The sequence below is a fragment of the Olea europaea genome, unplaced genomic scaffold (genome assembly GCF_002742605.1).
Source record: "Olea europaea var. sylvestris unplaced genomic scaffold, O_europaea_v1 scaffold723, whole genome shotgun sequence".
Taxonomy (NCBI): Eukaryota; Viridiplantae; Streptophyta; class Magnoliopsida; order Lamiales; family Oleaceae; genus Olea; species Olea europaea.
In genome coordinates, this window is record NW_019265634.1 from 71,537 (window position 1) to 96,667 (window position 25,131).

Consider the following 25,131-nt stretch of genomic DNA (forward strand, 5'->3'; position numbering starts at 1 on the left):
GTCTATCACACTTAGGACAACGCCTTTCACCACTAATTCCTACTATATCCGTTCTTCCTTTCTTTGATACATTATTCCCTTTTCCTTTACCGGTATTCTATCTCTCAAAATTCCACTTCCTCTTACCTGAGAAGTTTTGAACTTGGTAAGAATTTCCAATGTTTTGAGTTCTTTGGTAAGAAATAGTCTGGGCTCGCTTCAGGACTTCTCGATAAGTGCCCAGCTCAAGAACTGACACTATGTCACGAATATAAGATTGAAGTCCACGCTCAAATCTTCTAGCCCATTTTTCCTCGGTATCCACTAGATGTGGGGCAAACCTTGATAATTCCTCAAATTTGCGTTCATACTCCACGAGGGTCATGGTTCCCTGCTGAAGTCTAAGGAACTCCATCTCCTTTTGATCTCTCACAGCTGTCGGGAAAAATTTTTCTTCCACGAGTTCCTTAAACCTCTCCCAAGTTATAGCCTGTTCTTCAGTAGGTGTTAATGACCTAGTAGTCATGTCCCACCAATGGCTAGCCCCCTTCTTTAATATAAACACTGAAAATGTTACCCTTTCAGCATCGTCACATCTTATAAATTTAAAGATGCGTTCTAATTCTCGTAACCAATCCTCAACTGCTAAGGGATCCGTACTCCCCTCAAATGATGGAGGGTTCATTTTACGAAACTGCTCTATCATTGCAGTTCGATCCCTCGAGTTAGGTACTATTTGAGGTTGAATAATTGGTTGGTTAGGTTCCTGATGATCAACTGGTATTTGTTGATTTAAGGTTCGTTGCCCAGTCAAAGGTGGTGCCTGTTGTTGCTGTCCCAACTCCCGCATTACAGCAAGCAGTTCTCGTGCAAAGTTTGCAACATTAACTTCGCCATTGCTAGAACTAGCTTTAGCATTGCCGTGGTTGCGCTTTGGAGGCATTTCCTTTGAATAATAAAAAAAATATTCATCCAATTAGAATTACTTCAGAACGTAATACTAACTTTAGAAAGAAAATCCAAAGGCCAAGGCAACTTTCCTTCATATATATACATTATTATTTTTCACAAACAAGAAAAAACATGTTGAGGTATGGTACATACATTCAAAAGTAGAGGTACATATTACATCCTATCCTATTCCAAGAACAAAGATAGCTAGGTAAGATAGTGTCTAGTCTTTTGTTTCTTCTGGATCCTCATCGGGGTCTTCTTCTTGGTCTTCTTCTAATGTGCTTTGCTCCGAACTATCTAGTAATGGTACGGGAAAACTTTTCCCTAGAACTCTCGAAAAGCACTTAGCCAACGGTCCCTTAACTAGCTTAGATTTGGTAGCTCGCAAACTGGTATTCATGGATAAGGATATAGTCTTCTTAAAATTTCGCTGTAAATCACGGCTAGTCCCATAGCTCTCTCGAAGCAAATATGTAAGGTCCTCATACGAAAGGTCATCATCAGACCATAGCACAATCTCATTTATGACTGAGGCCCAAGGTTCTGGAACAGTTTCATATAACCTCTGTATCTTCACCTTATCCCTTAAACTATGGTGTATTTCCCATAACATCTCAATAATACAGTCTAGCAGATCCAAATGTTGTTCGAGACTATGGAGCGGATGCATACGATAATTATAGTAAAATGCCAATAAGATGTCCCGCTTCTTCGCAAAACCACAAGCTTCTGTCCTTGTGGGGGTTCGTACTATTCGTGCCATAACTAGGACAAACATTGATTATGTTACTCTACAAGGCTCTAATAAATATTTAGGTATAAGTGCTTATGACTTCATAATCTCTACCCTAACTTGATTCAAAATATTCCCATATCCAACCATAGGTATAACAGTCCATTACATAAGAAAACTCATGAATTTAAAAATAAATTTTACCTTGATCGTTGGTTGAAAGTCAGTTGTTAGCTTCTTCGATGATTAAGGATAGTAACTTTCTTTTAAAAGTCTACAGAAAAGTAAACCTTGCTCTGATACCAAGCTGTGACGCCCTGAACTTACGCTTCGAGGGTCACGTACTAAACATAATAGTTTCTGCCTTTGGTACATGTAAATACTCTTAAATAGAAGTATTACATGTTAGAAACTTATTTTTCAATTTGATAAAACAATTCTTATAAAATTTGATGGCCGGTAAAAGTGCATGCCAACATGAAATTATACATTACATATACGGCCTCGGCACTATCAAGGTTAGTCGGGGCAGCAAGTTTGACAATTTTTATAAAATTCATCCCAACTCCGTTTTACATGAAATTTGTGGAATTAGAAAGATAATTTCAAGTAGTTTTCTAGGTTGAAATATAAAAATTTTCCAAGATCATATGATATAGACGTTTTACTGAAAACAGTGAAGTATTACACAGGAAATTCAGATTGACCTTTGCACGTTAAAACCTTGATAACTCAGGCCATAGATATCCAAATTGAGTGATTCCTTCGGCCATATTTAGAAAACTCAAAGAGGAAAACAAACATATTTTTATAATTTCAAATGGACGTTTATAGAGTTAGAAACATCATTTTGAAATTGACTCCAGAAACTGTCCCGTTTAAGCCTTTGTCTCTTGCAAGGAAGATAAACTACAAAAATGTCTCTTAACATAACATGAAAGATATAATTACAAAATTTACTATTAATACCATAATACATCATGTCATGTTCATATTTTTACATAATACCATAAAAAAAATAGATGGAAAAACTGTCATCGAACAAAACGCACAAAAGAAAACTTTCGGTACAAAACTTCGTTGTCCTTAATCCATCATCGCGTAAGCCAACTAACTTCCATCAATTCAAATGATCATGAATCTGAAAATTTAGCGTAACATAAGAAATACTCAGTAAGATACCATGCTTGGATTTTTATCATGATAATACTCTTAAGCATGAAAGTATCTTACCGTAAAACTTGATGATCTTTGTTTGAAAAGTAAGTTGAAAGTGTTAAGCTCACTTCTTTTTCTTCCTTCCTTAAATTTCGATTTTTTGGCTCTCTTTTCAAATGTATAAGTGTTTTGTAGAAATGAAAGAAATCTCTTTCTCTATGGCATGGATAGGGATGTATTTATACTTGTATAAGAGGATAAGTATAAGAAGATATTTTTTATTTTTATTTGTTGTTATGGCCGACTTTGACCCCCCTTTTCTTTTTTTTTTTTTCTTTTTTTATACTTGTTCACTTGTTTAATCTATGATCCAAATGTATGGTGGTGATGGATAACAAGTGGGGTTGATTATAAATAATTAGTAGCCTAAAGACCTATATTTGCAAAGGAAATCTCTAATCTTCCAACTAATATAATCCAACCCTCTATCTTTCATTATTAGCAAATGTATCCCAAATCTAAACTTATATCCAACTTACATATCCAAAAATTGTAGATCGTAAATTAATTTAATCATTTGGTCAATTGAAGTCCTAACAAAATAATCGACCACATTCAATTTCAAACTTGACTTAAGTTTTGACTAACTAATAATCACTTCATGTATACGCAACATTTAACACCTCATGCTTGTAGTCATTAGCTATCTCTAACATTAACCACTACAAAAGTGGTGTCCTCTTTTCTTATGGCCAAAAATAGTATTGAAAGTTAAATCGCCATCTTAAAGAAATTTAAATCAGCATAAAATTTCGGAGTATTACATCTGCAAACCAATTTGACTTAATAAAGTATAACTTGATTGTCTACCTGGAATTTCCATCGTACAAATATTACCAAATTAGAAAATTTTTAACTCAAAACCCTAGAACCGCCATGTCTGGAGCTCTAAACTTCTCTTTTTCTCTATAGATGTTTTTCTGTGTCGGGAAGCAAGAATGTCTCTGTTTAGTAGTTTAATAATAATAATAATAGCTTTAGAAAAATACAATAATTTCAACCATATTTAGTGGGGATTAAAATCGAATATTTAATATATTTTAATAGAAGCAAGATGAAATGCATTATTAAAATGTTGATTTGAATTAAAATTTTGATTTAATTTCTAACAAACAAGAGCTTAATTAAAGATTTTGATTTTCGAAATAAAATTGTACATGCATTGTGAAATTGTAATCTCGGGTAGACTCGTCAATCACTTAACGTTAATTTTACGATTGTGCTATATGTACAACACAACTTACGAATTTGTTTACCAATATATATAGCGCCGATCTACTAAGCACCGTGCTTAGTTGGCAGTTCATTGAATATGGAAATATTTATTGTAATATATTAATGAAATAAAAAAAATCAATAAATCAACATAAAATGGAAACATAGATAAATATGGAAAAGTTCAAATCTCTCTCCATTTTATTTTTTTGCTGATACTCAAACGTAAGTTCCTTCCCCCCCCCCCCCCCCCCCCCCCCCCCTCCTCCTTTTTTTTTTTTTTTTTTTCCCCCCCCCCTCTTTGTATTTTATTATGTTACTTTACTACATCCATGACCTTTTTCCATTATTCTGCTATTGAGTTTTCTGGTGCATAATATCTATGGGTGTGGCTATCCGCATCAGTTTTGGAATCAGTTTTGAAATATTCAACAATTGGAATGTAAATTCTACTTCAATAATATTTAGACATATGTTAGATGGAAACGTGATTGGAAGTTCCATTAGATAGAATCATTATACAGAGTTCAGTTAGAGAATGAAAATGGCTTGCCATCATTCAATTTGATTTAGCATCGTAACACATTGTTCTACTCGCAAAAGAGGTATAAAATGGTGAATCAAGACATTTGAATGAACATTTAGAGCACAAATGCCCACCAGACATGACTCTATTCACTGTTTCACACATTAAAAAAAGCGGAATTACATAATAAACCTACAGTCTTAAATTGCTTAAAATAGAATAAATTCAAGCTGTAAACTTCTCATAGCCTTCATGTGAGAAATGGCTACAAAGATTGGTCAGAACACCTTGTAACTCTCAGATGGATTGTTGATGAGAACTTGTTCATCTAGGATTCTCAATGCTTCAAGCCACACCCCAAAACAGAATTTATAATTTTTCAACATTGCGGGTATAGACCTGCATCCAGAAAACAAAGATGCTTCCATATGTTAATGAATCAAAGGTAAATCAATCCACCTACATGAATGTTATCACAAATACAGCACATTGATAAGTTGTCACAAATGAAGATAAAATGACTTACATGAATTTTGTAAAATGAAATTGTAGGGAACTTCGTCATTTGGACCCAAAGGATCTAAAAAATAGTTGCATTAACTCATTAATAACGAAATTAGTAAATCCAAGCAAGGGTATGATAAAATAGAAAATACCTTTCGAGTAATTTTGGACAATTTCTCTTATCGTCTGATTGGCCACGAAGTCTATCTTTACTCATTGTTGTCTCTTTTCACTTTTTTAATCTTTTTCTGCACCTCTTTGCTCTTACTTGTTGTGGTTCATTGATATTTACACGCTCTTCAAAACTTGTTTGTCCGATGGATACATGTTCAATATCATTGCCGATGTTAATCTCCTTTATTTTTCTGTGAAGCTCTTCCAACACATTTACCAAGAGGTTAGCTCCTTCCTCGGTGAGAGATGCATCATCAACCACAATAGAAGAAATTGAGATAGTTTAGAATGTCTTAACATCAATAATTGGTTTGGAATTTCATTTAGTTCCTCATTATCTTTGTCCCACACTTTACCAATCTTTGCACTTTTGGTCCACCTTTGAAGAATATATTGAGTTGGCAATTGCAATATTTGTTTGACCCTAACGTACAACATATGTCTGCATGAAATTCCTTCACATTCAAGTTGTTGACAACTGTAATGTACAATATCTAAAAACTTATTGTGAATAAGTTTTCGAGATCTTGATGTAAAAGATTTATCAACCCTTTCAAGAATATAAGTCACACTTGATTCATCTTCACATAATGTATTTTAAATGTAAGCTTCACTTTCAAAAATCTCATCTTGAAAAGTTTGAAAAACTTTTCTTGTATAAACCTTCGACATTTGTGCCTCCATTGGCCACAAGGATTTCAATTTTGGTTTTTCATTAATGATTAATCATCAACTCTTGATGTCTTTGATGTCTAAGTGATATGTTAAAGCGTATAATTAAATCCATCAATGATTTTTCCTTTGAAATGTACCTTTTGAGAAATGAATGAGAACTTTCAGTTCTTTGGCTGCTCGACATTCCAGCTGCAAAAATATGCTTAACAAATGCAGGGACCATCTGGCACGCATTTCATATATTTGATGAAGCCAATCATTATCTATCAATTTAGTCGAGTGCAAAATATTTTTCTAATTGGTTTCAAACTCTTCAGTAGTCTCTAAATTTAAATAATATTCTTTATCAAATGGTAGTTGTCCCGATATATTATTATATTCAATTTTTCAGAAAACTTATTTTGAATATGCCATATACAATAGTAATGAAAAGTATGTGGAAGAACTTCGGCAATTGCTCTTGTCAATGCAAGATCCTGACCAGTGATGATCATTTGAGGTGCACCTTTAGGCATTGCAGTCAACCAACGTTGAATAACCACATAAATGACTCTATTGTCTCATCACTTAAAAACCCACATCCAAATATTATAGTTTGACAATGATGATTGACTCTAGTCAACGGAGCAAAAATCATCCAATATCTATTTGTGTTATACGTATTAAAGAAAATAACAACATCACCAAAAAAGTTATATGCTCGTCTCGAGCAAGAATCAGACCAAAAACATCTAATCAATCTTCCTTCATTGTCTCTATCATAATCAAAATAAAAGCCTAGATTTTTTTCCTCTCTAATGAAAATAGTTCAATCAATAACTCGGCATCAATTCCCTTCATTTCTTCTCTCAAATATCTTTCATAATTTCTGATGTCTCTCTCCGAATATCTAATATTTTGATGACCCCCGAATCCAATCTCCAGCAAACTTATTTGTTGACTCGTTGATACATTTTCTTTTGAGAATTGCTGTACTAATGCCTTTTTTGCATTTAAAACATGCTGGTGAGATCTTAATAAGTGAACTCTTGTAGGAGTTGTGAGTTCATGATTATAAGATTCCACAAAGCTACTAACAATCCAATTTACATATGATTTTGGTCTAACTATAGTTAACTTAGCCTTGTAACCACCCGAATGACTCGCATATGTCTTTCGCCTGATTGTTCAACCATGTGTTTAAACTTCTTAAGATATGTATTATCTGTCTCTCCTTCTTTATAGCAAACAAATTGTTTCAAAAAGACTTCATTCGTGCCTGGTCTCTTCTTACTATTAAACAATCTAGCACTAAATCCAACTTCTCTCGCGTATGTGACACGACCTATCCCGAATCAACCTATGGACCCAAAACGTGATGTGCGCCGATGGTAAATGCTGACTAGATGCCAGATCCACCACCAATGCTGACTATGAGTTACTACAAAATATGCGACAAAATCAAATATTTATAAAAACATAGTATAATGGGCTTGAAATAATTACTTCATATTTTACAAAAATGAATCATATCACTCAATATGTCACGTGGCTCTAACTCTTAAATCACTAAGCTCTTCAAGCTATCAACGATCAATATTACCTGTAAGAATAATTTTGGAAAAATATGAGTTGACAGCTCAGTGAGTGAAAGAGTTCAAAAATTATTATACTTTCTCCATTAAACATTTTTACCAAACATCAATTCATATCATTTAATATTCACATGATAGACTCATATCATTATAGCCAAAAAGTGAAACATTCTTATAACCTTGTAAATATCATCTCATAATCATGATATAGCCATCAGCTGATATCTATGTCATTAACTCATCAACTCACATGTGATCCACCAAAAATGTACCCTCTGACTAAAATTTGAAATTCATCCCTCGGGCCAAGCACTTTCGTCATGGGCCTTTGGCCTCTCTGTGAACGAAAGTCAGTCTCAAGACCTTTGGTAATCAATTCTAGAACACGACTAAGATCCCTCTATGAACTATATGTACACAATCAAGACCAACGTCGGGTTAAGACCCCTCTGTGTAGGATAGAACACGGCCAAGGCCCCTCTGTGAACTATATGTAACCGGTCAAGACCAATGTCGGGTCAAGACCCCTCTGTGTAGAATAGAACATGACCAAGACCCCTCTGTAAACTAAAAAAAGTATATAATCATGGGTAATTTTCTGGCTGATCTCAATATTACATATCTCACATGCCAAATCACAAATGTTCTATAAATAATCTTTGAGATTCTACATATATCATGATAAAAGAGATTTCCATAATAATAATATAATTGAACACATAATTACACATACTTTAATAATATAATTAATTTATAAATACTTTAAAAACATATACATATTTTTTCCACTCACCAAGTCATGGTCGATCATGGTTTCAATCTTCTCATCACTGCTTCAACTTCAAATATCAAGTATGACATCCCGTATTCGTCCCAAGAAATCATATCTCATCACTAAGGTACTTTAAACATATTTCCTACCATTAGAAATAATAATTTACTAATAAGAACTTGAAGTCTTTTGTTTTCAATGCAATCCCACAATCCCAATTAGGTTCACCTTTATATAATTTATTTTAACACCTAATCCCAAATATTTAATACTTAATTTGGTTTTCATACTAAAAAATACAAGAAAGTCGAAAGATTATCAATATTAGCACTATATTTTCAAAAATATAGAAATCTGGCACCATTTCCTGTTTATGAAAAACTGCCTCTAAAATATTTGACAAAAACAACACTTTCTGGGTAGAATTTCAAAGTAGCACCAGTGCATTACCTTGCTGGAAAATAGCCTAAAATTTCTTAATTAATAGAGAAATTAAACCTCAAATCATGTAGTCGTATTTCTTCTTTACTTCCAACTTCACAATTCCAATTAATATAATTAATATGCACATAGTTGTACCAACTTTATATAATCTCATTCCTTTCATCATTTTACTACTTCCCACACTTATATAAAATTATGTAAATAGGTAAGTCCCACTTCAATAATTTCAACCATTGTGTCCATACAAAAGCCATAATTAGCTTGCACCATTCCTCACCTGAATTGGTTCCTTTATTCAACTTTGAATCTTACACCCAATTACTTGCTGAATGTTTTCACCCACAAAGCTTAAACCCAAAAGTTAGTATAAATTTGATTCACATAACTAAAAAGCTTCCAAAAATAGTTATTCACACCAAAACATCAAGAAATTGGACTTATTTCCACTTATTGAGCCAAAATAAGAAATTTATGTTTGTGTAAAACTTAACCACTTGAGATTTTAGAAGAAATGAGGATCCCAATACTTGAAGAAGTGTATCCCGCCTCCTACACATAGTCGGCCGGCACCTCCTTTTTTTCTTTTTTCTTTTTCTCTCTCTCTTTTTCTCTTTTCTCCTTTTTCTTCCACCGGTTTTCTCTCTTTTGCTTCCTTTCTCAGCTTCTAGTTCTTTCCAAAACAAGAAAATGGATTACTTATCCTTTAAGTGGATAATTATTGTATAATTACAAGTCAAGTACCAAACTTCACATAAGGTAACATTTAGTCTTTTAATTATAATAATAAAACATTGAATCTCTAAATTTTTATTTGATATTATTTCTGACCATTTAAGTATGAGTAGTTACAAATTAGACCCCATAAAATTATTTACTTAATTTTAGTCCTCGTTTGACTTTGACTTTGACCAATAGAATTTTTTACTTTGACTATAATGAGTGAGATGTAACAATATGTGTTATAAAACTCATATACACCTTCAATTGTTTCAAACTCATGCCCAACTTTAGGCTTTAACTCCTCCGCAACTTGGATGTGAATGTTTGAATTGAAGTCTCATCATCTATGAAAATTAAGTTTAACCTATAAAGTAATGACAATTTAAATTACTGTTCATATGTTTAAAACAGTGGATATATAAGAAAATCTTGATTGACACTTTTCAGAAAACATTATTATTAATTTAGATTATCTATCCATTATAATCAGCCATGCAAACTGTCCAATAAATTAAACATATTAAACTACATTTTAAATTCTAGCAAATACCTATCATAAGCAAAGTTCTGCAATGGCTACATTTTAAACTACAGCCCAATAAATTATATCGACTTTCTGCAATTTCCAATAAAACTACATTTGGAAATAATTCGTAAAAACCCATGGAAAAGTTTTTCTGTTTCATACACTAATTGATATTTATATAAATATGGTAACAGCTTTTATGTGGGGAGAAAAAAGGAACGTTGTACCAATTTTTAATGTACACACCCAAAATCAAAATCAAAATAATAACTTACCCTTGAAAGATGAGATGAAGACCGTCGCAATCCACAATCGTGCAACAAACATGAAATTATTCTGCACTTTTTTTGAAGCCAAATTCCAGAGTAATTTAGACAAGAGAGGGGGAGACGAGAGGATGTCGTGAAGAGATGAGAAGAAGACGTGAAAAGGGGAGTGATGAGGTTGTTTTTCATTCTTCAACATGAAGAGATGAGAAGCAGAAATTATTGTTCCACTTTTTGGTTAGCATATTTATCTTTGTTTTCATTTTATGTTGATTTATTGATTTTTTTTATTTCATTAATACATTACAATAAATATTTCCATATTCAATGAACTGCCAACTAAGCACGATGCTTAGCATAGGCTAAGCACGGTGCTTAGTAGATTGGTGCTTTGTGTGTGTGTGTGTCCCCCACTTTCTTTCTAACACCTCACTTTCTTTCTGACACCTCATTAATATGTAAATGATGATGAAGATGAACTGGATTCCTATTGGACATTCATTCTATTCTTAATCCACTTCTTGCTTCTTGGGCCTTAAATTGTTTGATGTCTACTCGTTCTCCCATCTTCAATTCCTAATGAACAAAGAATCAAGTTGTACCATTATAGATTTAGGCAATTTGCAATGACCCCACTTGTTATGAATATTAAAGATAAGAAATACGAGCAACATGAAAATAATGAATCCCACAAGAACACAAGATTTACGTGAACCAAAATATGGGAAAACCACAGATAGAGATGGAGAATTCACTATGTAAAGAAGTATAAAAAGATCTTTCAAGACTCTCAACCTATCCTGAAATATGCAAGCCTTTCTTTTTATAACCTAAATCCTCTTACTTTGATGTTTTCTCAATTCTATACAATGTCTTACTATCATATCTCAAGGCTATATCATGTGGAATATATATAGGAACTCATTACAAGTGTTTTGAATAAAGTAGAATACAAGAATCCGTAGAAAACAGATTCTGTTTGAACTAGTGGTCCTGGTCGATGCTTAGGTGTTAATCCCCTACCTCTCTTCACTTTTTGGGGATGCCTAGGCACCTTGACTTAGGCACCATCTCCCTGCCCCAAAAATGCTTTGAGGCTTGTTTTTATCCATTCCAAAATCATTTTCTAATCAAATTTCACTCCTAATAAATTTTGATAATTTTCAAATCGAGCTTCCAAGTCAAGAAGACTTTTATTCATTTTATCAATTAACCCATCCCATAATCAACAATTGTGAACAAAAATCCAAGCTCTGCTTACCAGCAAAACTTCCTTAGGCCCCAAACTGGCTTAAGTCATCCCTTTAACTACCAACTTGATCCGAATTAACAAACATGCTCGAATTAACCCCACGAGCAACCCGATCACTACTAGCTCCATCTGAGCCAACGGTCATTAGACCACAGGCAACCATATCAGCCTCATCGTACCTCTCCTAAGGTCTAACATCTCTTTCAATGATAGCTTCATCAACCGCATTCATGGAAACCTGTAAGACATATAATCGAGACTTCTTCTGTTCCTTTATCACAACTCTGGCACCCTTGCTAACTTTCAGAACTTTATCTTCACCGATATACCTTTATCCATTTGAATCAAGAGCACTCAAGAAGATAATGTTTCTCTTCAAGACATGTCTCACATCACCAAGTGTTCCGACCTTCCCATCAAACATCTTAATCCTGACATCGACAAAACCAGCTATCTTATAAGGCAAATTATCCTCTATTACCACAGTACCCCTTGTAACATTTTCATATGTTCCAAACCAATACATGTTTGGACACATATGAAGAGTGCAAGCCATATCAATAATTTTATTATCGTCGGATTTGGAGTCACTATCAAAAATACCCAAGAGATCTCCATCACAGTAGTCATCTTATACAATAATAGTTTCACCGAAATTACCAGGTTATCCATTCTGATCTGTACAACAATTTTATTCATATTCTGCCACTTTTGACAATCTTTTCTTCTTACAAAAATAACAGACTATATCACATCATTAGCCATAGACATCTCCATTCCGTTACCACCCGATTCCCTATCATGAACAACAAAACCCTCTGCCCTGGGCCTTCGATCCGACGATCAGCTACTTTATGTTCTATGCGTCATAAACCTTGTCAATTGTACTAAGTCCTCTTCATCGTACTTGATTTCCATGGTCTCCAAATTAGAGACGATTTCCTTACTACTTTAGATTCATTTTGCTGGTTAGACTCCGAGTCATGCATAATTGCTCCAACTTCTATCATAATGAGAAATACTATTCATCTTTACCACGTCTTGAAGAATTTAATTCGAAAGATGAAGATGTATCTGTGATAGGGCCTTCTAATCCTTATATCGTTCCTCCTTTGGTGTAAAAAATGAAAGCATCTTATCTAGCCCCATCAGAGCTCATCCAAGTCCAATTGAGCAAGGACCTCACTTTCGCTTTATTCATCCATACTATAGGCTTCAACTACATCATCAGACTCGCCTTCTTTGTATATTCAGCCTTAAAATAGGTTTCAACTACATCAATAGGCTCGCTCTCTTGGCAAGGACCTCGCTTTTGCTTTATTCAGCCTCACTACGTGCGTCAACTACATCAATGGGCCCGCCTCTGTGCAAGGCCCTCGCCTTCTCTTTATTCAACCTCACAATAGGCTTCAACTACATCAACATGCTTGACACGAGATCTTTTAAGCAAGCCTTGGTATGTGATTGATGTGATATTTCACTGCTACAGTCACCCTTTCCAACCAAATAGGTCAAGTATAAAGCTACAAGCTATGAATTATGGACAATAAAATGGTATTAGCATGTAATACTTATGATTGATTGATGTCTCCGACAAGAGGCACTAGCCACACAGATGAGGCCACGTGCCTCTTTATCCAATGACACTTATTTATCTTTTTTTATGATAAAAAGTTTACATTTAGTACCACTTTAAGGTAATGCAAGTTTAGAATCTTGAACCATAACTTCATTATATTATTTCATCATTGACTTGACCTTCAAAGTGGTCGCGGCAATGCCAACCCTACCACAGGAAACTATATGTGGCTAACGGTTTGTCCAAGTGTACATGAATTAGACATGTGTGGATGTGAAAGGCCTTGTGATTTGTTGGCCATGTCAAGAGCATAAGATTTGAGGTCAACACTTTCCATAAGGTATTCTTGTGAATGGTATTTCTTTCATACAAATCATTGAACGGGAAGATTACAATTTATAAAGTATAAACCTAGTAAATTAGGAAACTAATTATACCAAAAAATAAGGAAAAATAATAATCCTTAATTTAAGGGATTATCCTTAAATTACAGGATTTTAGCTACTGCAAAAATATCTACAAAATCTCAACACTCCCCCTCAAGTTGGTGCATAGATGTTGCACATGCCCAACTTGTCTAAGAACTTTGAGAACACTCGATTTGATGTTGCTTTGGTAAGAATGTCAGCCAATTGGTCTTCAGATCGAATCTTCGGTAATTCAACAATTTTTTCATCCAATTTTTCCTTAATGAAAAATCTGTCTACCTCAACATGTTTCGTGCAATCATGTTGAACTGGGTTATGAGCAATATCACACGCTGCTTTATTATCGCAGTATAGTCGAATTAGTTGTGTAGATTGATAACCCAAATCTTGCAAGAGAAGTTTTAACCATAAGGCTTCACAGATTCCAAGGGCCATACCTCTAAATTTAGCTTCTGCACTTGAACGGGCAACAACACTCTGTTTCTTGCTTCTCCATGTGACGAGATTACCACCTACAAAGGTAAAGTAACCAAAAGTAGATCGTCTATCGTCTATCATCTATAGCTCCAGCCCAGTCAGCATCAGTGTATACTTCTATATTTTCATAGTCTGTGTTTTTCGAAAACAAAATTCCTTTTCCCGGAGCACCCTTCAAATACCTCAAAATTCGCATTACTGCCTTCATATGTTGTTCTCCTGGATTATACATAAATTGACTGACAATACTCAATGCATAGGTAAGATCTGGTCTTGTGTGTGCTAGATACATCAATCTTCCTACAAGTCGTTGATATCTGACCTTATCAGTCAGTATTTGGTTGGACTCTATGCACAACTTCAGACCTTCTTCTACTGGCGCATCTGTTGGTTGACATGCCGACATACCAGTTTCTTGTAATAGATCTAAGGCATACTTTCTTTGGGATAGAAATAGCCCTTTATCAGATCGAGACACTTCTATTCCAAGAAAATATTTCAAATGGCCTAGATCTTTCATTTCGAATTCTCTGGACAAGTAATTTTGTAGAGCCTTTCTCTCTTTAGGATCATTTCCTGTGACTATCATGTCATCCACATATACAATAAGTGCAGTAATTTTACCATGTTGCTTTTTCAAAAAAAGAGTGTGGTCTGAATTGCTTTGATGATAACCAAAGGCTATCATAGATTTAGTGAACCTTCCAAACCATGCTCTCGGGGATTGCTTCAACCCATATAATGATTTCTTCAACCTGCACACCTTCCGACTAGATCCTTCTGGTATCACACACCCAGGTGGAAGGTCCATGTAGACTTCTTCAGAAAATTCACCGTGCAAAAAAGCATTCTTTACGTCGAACTGTAGTAATGGCCAATCCATGTTTGCAGCTAAAGATAGTAAAACTCGAACGGTGTTAATTTTGGCTACGGGTGCAAATGTCTCGGTATAATCAATCCCATATGTCTGAGTGTAACCTTTTGCCACCAGTCTTGCTTTAAATCGTTCAATTGTGCCATCAACATTATACTTTACACTGAAGATCCACCGACATCCAACTGGTTTCTTTCCTTGCGGAAGATCAACAAGTTCCCATGTTTCATTTTTTTGTAAAGATTTCATTTCCTCATTCATAGCTTCTTTCCACCTTGGATTGGCTAAGGCTTCCTGCACACTGTTAGGAATAGATACAGCAGATAATTGATTTACAAATGACAAATTTGATTCTGACAATCGGTGGTTAGACAAATACTAGCTAATAGGATACTTAACTTTACTTGAAAGATCGGGTTCATATGTAGGTTTAGGAATACCTCTTGTGTGACGCTCGGGTAATTGTTTTTTGAGTGGCACAGATGTTAAATTTTGAACATCCTCAGTAGGCGATTGGTTAGGTATATCAGCTATGAGAGGCTCAATTTCAGATGAAGGTAGAGTTTGAGAAGAATTTACATCTTCAGTCTCTTGATGTTCATCACCACTTTGATCCAAATTTATATCACATCTATCCAAGTTGCCCACATTTTGATTCTTGAAATCCGGGTATTGGCTGTCTTCGAAAGTTTGATAATTGTAGTATAGAGAATTTAGAGTCTGAATTTCTCTATGTTGTTCCCCCTGAAATTTAGGCTCAGAACAATAATACATTGTTTCTTCATGAAAAACAACATCCATTGAGATAAACATTCGTCGAGTTGGAGGGTGATAACATCTATACCCCTTTTTATTGGTAGCATAGCCTACAAAAACACATCGCAGTGCTCGAGGGGCTAACTTGTGTCGTTGATGTTTATGGATCTGTACAAATGCTACACAACCAAAGACATGATGTGGTAAATTAGGGATAGCTGGTGCAGCAACTGCATCATTAAGAGTTTGGTGCGGTGTCTGAAAGTTTCTGGAACTGGAGGGTATCCGATTGATTAAATATGCCGCTGAGATAAGTGCTTCTCCCCAATAGGATGATGGCATATGAGCTTCTATTAATGATGCACGATTTACTTCCAATAAACGTCGATTCTTACATTTTGCAACCCCATACTGTTGGGTCGAGTCGGAACAAGTAGTTTGGTGAATAATCCCATGTGTTTCCAAATACTGCTGAAGTTTGAAACTCTGGTATTCTCCACCATTATCACTACGAAGAACTTGAACCTGTGCATTGTACTGTATTTTAACCTTTTTATGAAAACTTTGAAATAAAGAGTTCACTTCTCCTTTGGACGCCATCAAATACAACCAAGTCATCCTTGTGCAATCATCAATAAAAGTGACAAACCAATGTGATCCACCCAAAGTAGCAACTTTAGATGGACCCCAGACATCAGAATGTATAATCATAAAAGGAAGTGGACTTTTATTCAAGCATAATGGAAAAGTAGTTCGATGGCTCTTTGCCAGTTCACAAACATCACACTGAAAACTAGAAATGTGAAATTTCGCAAATAAACTAGGAAATAATTTTTTCAGATAACCAAAGGAAGCATGCCCCAGACGTCGATGCCATAGCCAAATCTCAGATTTATTTTTCTTCTCAGAGCAATCTACTGTCAAAGCTTGTTGTAACCCATCTGAACTCCTTGGCACCAAGTCTAAGTAATACAGCTTTCCCTTTTTAATACCATAACCAATCGTCTGCTTTGTTCGGATGTCCTTAAACACACAAAATTCAGGCCAAAAAATTACCACACAAGATAAAGCTGCAGTTATTTGAGAAACTGATAAAAGATTATAATCTAAGGATGGGACAACTAAAACAGAATCTAAACTCAAATTATTAGTGAGAGTCAAAGATCCTTCCCCAGTAACTGGGTTTGAGGTACCATTAGCAGTAGATACAAATTTTTGTAAGGATGGATTAATGGAAGAAACCTGTCTAGAATCAAATGTCATATGATCTGTAGCGCCAGAATCAATTATCCATGCACTATTAGAAACAGGTGTAGAAATATTTAAAAACTTACCACCATTATTTGCAGCTATGATCAATGCCGAAGCCTTTTCAGTGATATCATCTTCTGGCTTTGCTTCTGCAACTGCTCCAATGGAAATCTTCCTTGAATATGTCTTCTTTGGAGCACGACTATGATCCCACCATTCTGGATATCCTACAAGTTCGTAACATCGACTTTTGGTATGTCCAGTTTGATTGCAATGGGTGCATTTATAGGTGGACTTGGCATCACTAGTCGTGGTCTTAGGATGGTTAGCTATAGTTCGATCCTGCCAATTTGAAGTAGATCGGTTTCGAGCCACCATAGCGGAAGCTTCTGAATTTCTAGTGTCTCCTATAGTTGCCTGACGAACTGCTTCTTTGCGAACAAAAGAGTAGCATTCTTCTAAATCTGGAATTAGTTCTCTACGTAGAATCTCTCCACGAACTTGTTCAAAATCACCATCCAATCCAGCAAGAAAAATGTGCACCCTAAGTCGTTCAACGGACTTTCGGTATGCTGCAATGTCTTCGGGATCCTTCATTACTAGTTTATCACGACGATCATATTCTCTAAACACTTCAGTAAGTTCTCCATAATATTCAGATAAAGATTTTCCACTTTGTTTGGCGGTGAAGGCCTTTTGATTTAAAGTGAAAATTTGCAACTCATCACTTCCATCATAAAAGGCTTTTGATAGTGCACTCCAAATTTCATAGGCAGTGGGTAAACGTAAGTAACGCTTCATAATGTCTGGAGTCATGGACATCAACAACCACCTCTTCACTTTTGGATTTTCAGCATACCATTTTTCATATTCATCATCTGTTTCTGCCGGAACTTTCTTCTTATCACGAATATAGGACAATTTCCCCCTTTCAGCAATATGCATCTCCATCAATTGGGACCAAACATCATAATTTGATTCAGTTAAAATAATACTTGCATTGAAAACAGCTTCATATTGACCAGTGATAGGAGATTCAGTATTCTTCTCACTCATTTTGGTTAATGACAATTAACAGACGAAAGCGTGAAAAACAGCCAGCAGGATAACAATAGAATATGCGGTTTGAATGATCACAGAAAATGCTCAGCCTTGTATTCCACAAAAAAAAAACTTTCGCATACAACTGATCACAGAAAATCCAAAGACTGGGGTCACTGATTCTTGATTTGGGCCACAATAAATCGTGTGGGTGCGGATATCAAAGTCTCTATAGAGATCTCATTCTTGGTTTCTGTTTTTTTGGAGCTTTCTTATTTTCGTGAATTTGTTGCTGCGCAGAAAAAGAAAAAGAAAAAGAAAGGTAGTGGATACCAGAATATCGTCTTGAAATCTGATTGATCTTTCAATTAAAGTCGGGTTCGATTGCCCATCTGATCTCTTGACAAATCGAATTGTTAAACAAGCAATTAAAGCTCTGATACCATCTTGTGAATGGTATTTCTTTCATACAAATCATTGAATGGGAAGATTACAATTTATAAAGTATAAACCTAGTAAATTAGGAAACTAATTATACCAAAAAATAAGGAAAAATAATAATCCTTAATTTAAGGGATTATCCTTAAATTACAGGATTTTAGCTACTACAAAAATATCTACAAAATCTCAACAGGTATCATACAAGCATACAATTTATAGCGAAAAACTTCTGCACTATCATCAATGCAATTTCTAGTTGTTGCAAATATGGAGTTTCTTATTGCATATATGGGGAAGTTGATCACTTAAAAGAAAAATTAGAAACTAAATTCAAGTTATATATGTGCACATGTATGTGTGTGTGTGTGTGTGTAAAAGGGAGGAGAGTATACTCGATATCCTTCCAGCTACAAGGGGAAAAGAAATCAAGATAAGTAGAAGGAAAGAGAGACTGATCACTCAAAAGTCCATAGAAGAGTATAAAAGAGTCTAGTTTACTTTACTTCTGCTATGCATTTCCCTGTAATTGCATACAAAACCTCATCTACATTGCACATCACACCACCACGGCATCACAATTACACCACAGCGTAATTATCTGAACTTATGCAAAACCACCACAGCACCTCACAATTGTCGTTGCCTGCTTCACGTAGCGACGATCACAACCACCCTAAACCTTTGTAAAAAGCACAAATAAAACCATCGATCATTCAAAGAAATAAAAATTCAAAAAAAATAAAAAAAATAACATATCCGTACCGCTCATGGCGACATTGTACTACTACACATAGAGGAACGCCGTAGGCATGAAGCAACGGTGGGGCGCCTAGCGCACAGCAACTATGAATACAAAGAAAAGTTATTGCACACGAAAGAGCATCACAGCTGTCCCTTGAAGATTTGTCGAAGTGGTTGCACCGTGAAAAGTCATTTGTGGGAGAAATGAAGCAGCAACAGGGATGATGGATAGTATTTTTAAATGATTAGGTTTTGTGGGCAGGTAGGGTGGGCAGGGGTTGAGATAGAGGTGGTAGATTAATTAAATTTAATAATATTATTAATATTAAAAAGTTGAATTATGATATGAATTTTTTAAATAAATTGTAAATTTGATTTTTGAAATTAAAAGTTGAAATCTATGAGTAGGTGTAATTTTCACAAGAAAAATTATAGGGAAACCTAGGACTATGAAGATTGCGGTTTGGGCTTTTACCTGGGTTGGGCTCTTGCAAATCTTCTTTCTGAGAAACTTAAAAAATGCTTATTAAATCAATGGCCTTTCAAAAAATTATATGAAAAGAGTGTTTGAAGTAAAAAAAAATATTGTGTAAAGTCTAGTGGGACTTTTTAATTAAAAGTGACAAAATGTCACTTTCCCATCATGGAATCTTAATTCACAAAATAAATTTACATTTAAAAGAAATTCTTATAAATAAATTGAAAGCTTAGCCAATGATTTATTGCCTATTATAAATTGATTGTGTGCAACTTTGAATTAAAAATGGGGCACAATATGCTGTGTCAATTTTTAATGAAAACGTATCTTTATGTTTCTTATGAAATCATCGACAAGAAGAACTTTATTTCAGTATGTTATATCCTATTAAATTATACTTAAATGAACTAATAATAAATACATGCTTCAAAAAGATTAAATGATCTTTATTTCAATGGCATTAAATATAGAAATAATTAAGTGATAAAAATTCAAAAAAGTGACAAACACCAATCAAAACATCAAATAAATCTAGGGGTGGTTAATTTTTTTTCTACATGTTGTCACTTTGTGATTATGTTTCAATTCTATTAATTAAACATAGAAGTTGGAAGTGATAGCAATAAAAATAAAAAAATAAAAATTGCAATCACTTAAAAAGTGACAAACATTTTCGAGCCCATTTGTGGATGGAACCACCAATATTATCTTGCCAACTCTACAAATTCTCTTCTCAAACTTCATGTGTGTGCAAAGCACTTCAATTGTTCTTATATCTGCACAAATGATTATAAGCATTGCCAAGAATGAAAGCACTGTAAATTTAACAGCTCAATGTTCGCTAAAAGTGCATGCCGCAAGTGTACTGGTCGCATTTAAGTATTAAAGCGGACTTTTTGAGTTCGGATTGTTGATCTCTTAAGAAATGTATACTTTAAATTACACTACTTTAATTGATTCAATTCCAACAATAAAAATAAACACACAATAAAATTATGATTTTGGAAAAATAACTAAAAATTTACAAAATAAGAAGTATAAAAGTCTTGGGAATTTTTGGAAGCAAACGGGGTTGGGATTCATGGTTTTTGCTTAACCGTCGCCTAATTAATTTCTCAATATGTCAATTAACAAATTACTCATTTACAATGTTAGATTCGATTTTTCAATTTTAGTTAATTACATCTCTCAAGCAAAATTAGCCCTAATTGATTGGTTTAATCTACTATATCTCTACATCGATTAAAACCAAACAATTGCATTAAATATTTATGAAAATAACTCAAAGGATCACCTAGGGTTAGGGGTATATCTCTATCATTTACACAAACCTAGGATTTCTATTATTTGGTCTAAAATGCACAATCTTCTCTCGAACGATGTACATATCACTAAATATAATAATTCATTTTACCACATAAATGAAAATACAATAATTACAATAGTAGAAACACATGAAAATAAGCAAATTAATATCAAATGGCAAATATTAAAATTAATCAAGGCTAAATTAAACTACAACCATAAATCCCAACACAAATAACTTAGCCCATTTTATATTGATAATAAAAAGGAGAATGTTTTAGACAATACATTACAAGTTTGACAAAATAATTGATAAAGTACGAGGTAGAGATTAAACCCATTTTTGAGCTTGCTCTTGATTTCCCCAAAACTTTGTCAAATCCTTAGTTGAATCTCCTTGTGCTCTAGATTATGCCCCAAAAAATACTAAGGAAAAGAATAGAAAAAAGAAAGAAAAAGAAAAGAGAAAGAGGAAGAAGCAGGTGACGGCTGGGAGCTCAAAAATTCGATCAAACCTAGTTGCTAAATTTTGATTTTTATATCAAAACCTAGAGAAATTGCAGCTCAAGTCCCTGGGCTTTTTGAACGTAATTAAAAACAGTCCCCGAAGTCGAAACGAGAGTCATGGCCCCGCAGTGCCACTTGCCTTTTTCCCTTTTTTGCAGCTAAGTCTTTTAGGAAATTTCACGCCAAGTCCCTCAACTATGATATTCTATAATTTGTCCTCAAATCTTGACTTTTATATCAATTGCGCCCTCCAATAATTGTAACCCCATGTCCTTGTACTTTTGACACTTTGCTTTTTCGTCCCCAACTTCACAATTTTATATGTATTTGGACCCTTTTCACTTCCTTTCACCTAGTTCTCTTTACTTGGGTGATTTTTAACCTACGAAAGCAAATATTACACAATTGTGAGTAGAATTTCATTCATTTAATTAATAAATAACATATTTAGATATTAAATAAGTGTGTAAAAACACAATTATCAAATTACCCCAAACTTAAGTTCTTGCTCGTCCCAGGCAAAATTATCTACTAACATAATCATGTAAAATAAGATAAAGATCAACCCATTAGATAGCTTGCCAAAAATATCAATGGGTGTAAAATTGTATTATCAATTACAAATATGCTCCAAATAATGCTACCACAAATAATTTGAACATATCCAATGTTCGATCTCTCTCTGTGTGTGCAAAGTCACTTTCAATTGTTATCTAAATTAGGAAAAAATTGTCAAAACGGAAAAATCTTCAAATTGGCTCCAACCCAACCCTTTGTGGTCAAATATTTCATTTCCCACTCAGGATATTCACACTAAAATAGATATTTCTTTTATTTCTCGAGATGTAAATCTAAGGTTGTTCTCAATCACTCATTTCTTTTTCCACTCTAATTTGGTTGGGTCTAATCGGCAATATCAATCTCTAGTTATGTAATGATTCTCCACTAATGAGTGTTTCCACATTCAAACTTATACTAAGTAATTCAAACAGACTAGTTATCTAAGCCCAAATATCAATAACAATTGCACAACGAAAACAATTTTTTCGTCTTTTTTTTTTTTAAAGTCAAATCCCATATTGTACCTCACTCCCTTAAACTTTCTTCTTGACCCTTGTAGCGAGCTTTAAGTAGATAACTCCTTGGTTGTTTACTCCAAAGGGTATCGGGTTTCAAGGAACCCCTATGGACTTAATAACTCGAGTTAAAAAGGCTACGGAATGAGGCCCAAGATTCAACAAGTACAATGACTTCTTTTTGTTTGTTTGTTTTTTTTTATTAGCACAACAAAAATGGGGCTTAGATCACTAGCATATGGTCATTACCTAGCTTATACTTGGCAAAAGACAGTCCACACAAATATTTTCAACATGCACGAAATCACACACTTCAAGATAATATCCTTCACCGGCTTGACCACCCCCAAACTTATCTCACAATATGGTTAAGTGAAAGAAAAGAGAGCATAGGTTAATATAAATTTTCAAACAACTCACAACCTAATTCAACCAATTCAAAAATCTCTCCATCAATCAAAAATTTTCCACATCTAGATAACAATTAATCATGACTATTACGCTCAAAGTAACTCAAGATCTTTAAATGGATAAGCAATTGAAAAAAATTAGGCACAAATAGAATATTTGATCTTGCATAGCTCATGAATCAATAAAAACTTCAAACATTCAACAATCCTAAGCCGATAAAGCCATCTAACATGTCAACACAATATCACCAATTTAAGCACATTTACCCCTAAACTTATATCACACATTGTCCTCAATGTGTAAAGAACAAAATATATAGGAGAGTGATAACGAAACTTCCTCAATTGGACATTTGTGAAGAGGTCCCAATGCTTGACTTGGACTTGGGATGCTCTCAATGAACTTGGACAAGTGGTCTTGAACACCAATTTATTCCCAAACTTGTAAGGAACCATGTGTCTGTGGGACTTCAAAAAGTTCCTACAGAAAATGATAGCTAATTAGATAAAACATAAAAAGTAAATAAAAAGTAAATAAAAAGCTTAAAATTAAAAAGTTGGGTTGCCTTCCAACGAACCTTTTTTTTTATAGTGTTTAGCTCGACTTTTTCAATTGAATCATGGGTACCTAAAGAAGGCTTTAGATCCCTTGTCCATTTTTCTTCTTTTGTCATTGATCCTTCATTAGATCTCCAAAACTCAACATTGCCCCTTTTCATATAATATGACTTGCCTATTCCATTCCATTCAATTCAAATTCAACTATGAAAATTTCTACTTTCTCATTGGGCTTAATCACAAAATCAATATCTTGGTAATCAACCGAGTTAAAAGAATGCAAGTCAATTTTCTCCTTATTGATTGCCACATCTTCATTTAGCTCAATTTGATTGATTCTTCATTATCTTCAAGCTCTTCTTCGATAGTTGACTCATCTTTGGATTGAATAATTGGTCCGTCATCTAACTCCATGGGCAATGAAAAGTCTTTCCTATTAACCCCATTGAGTGGATTATACCTCTACTTTTGAAATCCATCCTAATACTTGTAATCTCCCACTAAAATGTTTTCTTCATTCAACATGACAAGTTCGTTGTAATACTTTGCAAATACTCTCTTGTTCAAAAATGGAGGACCATCTTTAGAAAGTTTGAAGTCCTCACCCCAATCATCATGTACATAATCTCCCGCTAGCATGTAACTATCATCAAAATTATCCAGTGTTTGTTTTTGACATTTCAAATATTGTCTGAACCAAACTAGCTTTGACATTAAGGTATCGGTGCACGAAAACAAGCATTGCCCTGTACAATACATCACTTGACAAATTTCACATCTTGGACCTTCAAGCATATATCCATAGTCAAAATAGAGATTATCCATTGCAAAAGTTTCGATTTTCACTAAGTTAGAATCATGTAAATATCTTAAAAGTACAAGGAGAGAATACAAACACAAAATAGATTAAAATTGTGGGGGTTAGCCAAAATATACAAAAATAAAAGTAATTAAAAATAGATAAAAGAAATTGTCAAAGCTAAAGGCCTATTCGATACCCTTGTTTTTCCATGGGAAATGGAAAAAGAATTTCATTTCCACCCGAAAATGCATGTTTGATGGCACCCAAATTCCATGGAATTGGTTTTCTACTTCCCCCCTCCACATGACCAATTTTCTAGGTTTTTAAGGAAAATAAATTCCTTTGGTTTTGGTGGTAATTGGGTTTTCCATCCCTTTTTTTCTTTTTCTTTTTTTTTTTTTTTTTTTTTTTGCAATGGAAACAAATTCTATTCACAATTGTAGCAAATTATATCCCTTTAATCGACAATTTTTATAAAAAAAAAAAAAATAAAGCTAGATGAACACCAAAATATTCAATATTTCAACATTCTTCAGGTGGGAAATTATACTAATTAAATACATTTAATTGACAATTTCTAGTAAAAACAAATTCTAGACAATTCAATTCTCTGAAATTTATTTCCTTTCCACCCAAATTTCATTCTTAAAAACAAACGAACTCTAAAATTAACTAAAGTGGTAATCAAAGTAAAAACATTCCCCGACAACGACGTCAAAAACTTGTTCTCTAAAAGTGCATACTGTAAGTGCACGGGTCGCGTTCAATTAATAAAGTGGACTTTTGAATCTGAATTGTCGATCCTTCAAGGAATGTATACCTTAGATTACACTACTTTAATTAATTTAATTTCAACAATTAAAATAAACACACAA

General features: G+C 34.1%; 1 protein-coding gene across 1 annotated transcript; it reads right to left on the reverse strand.

Moving 5' to 3' along the window:
* Positions 1-5,366: 5,366 nt before the first annotated feature.
* LOC111390879 lies at positions 5,367-18,946 on the reverse strand. The gene is made up of 3 exons (XM_023016009.1): positions 18,883-18,946; positions 6,116-6,201; positions 5,367-5,727 (listed from the first exon to the last, which is right to left on the reverse strand). Exons 1-3 carry the CDS (start codon positions 18,934-18,936, stop codon positions 5,517-5,519), a joined length of 351 nt encoding a protein of 116 aa, XP_022871777.1. The 5' UTR covers positions 18,937-18,946; the 3' UTR covers positions 5,367-5,516.
* Positions 18,947-25,131: the final 6,185 nt, after the last annotated feature.

Excerpts from the sequence above, each read along its gene's own strand:
- LOC111390879 (XM_023016009.1), bottom strand. The coding sequence starts at position 18,936 with ATGTGCAATGTAGATGAGGTTTTGTATGCAATTACAGGGAAATGCATA. Across the intron at positions 6,202-18,882 it reads CAGGGAAATGCATAGCAGAA|ATGGTCCCTGCATTTGTTAA; the intron begins GTAAAGTAAACT and ends AATGCGTGCCAG. Across the intron at positions 5,728-6,115 it reads TCTCATTCATTTCTCAAAAG|GGTCAAACAAATATTGCAAT; the intron begins GTACATTTCAAA and ends GTTGTACGTTAG.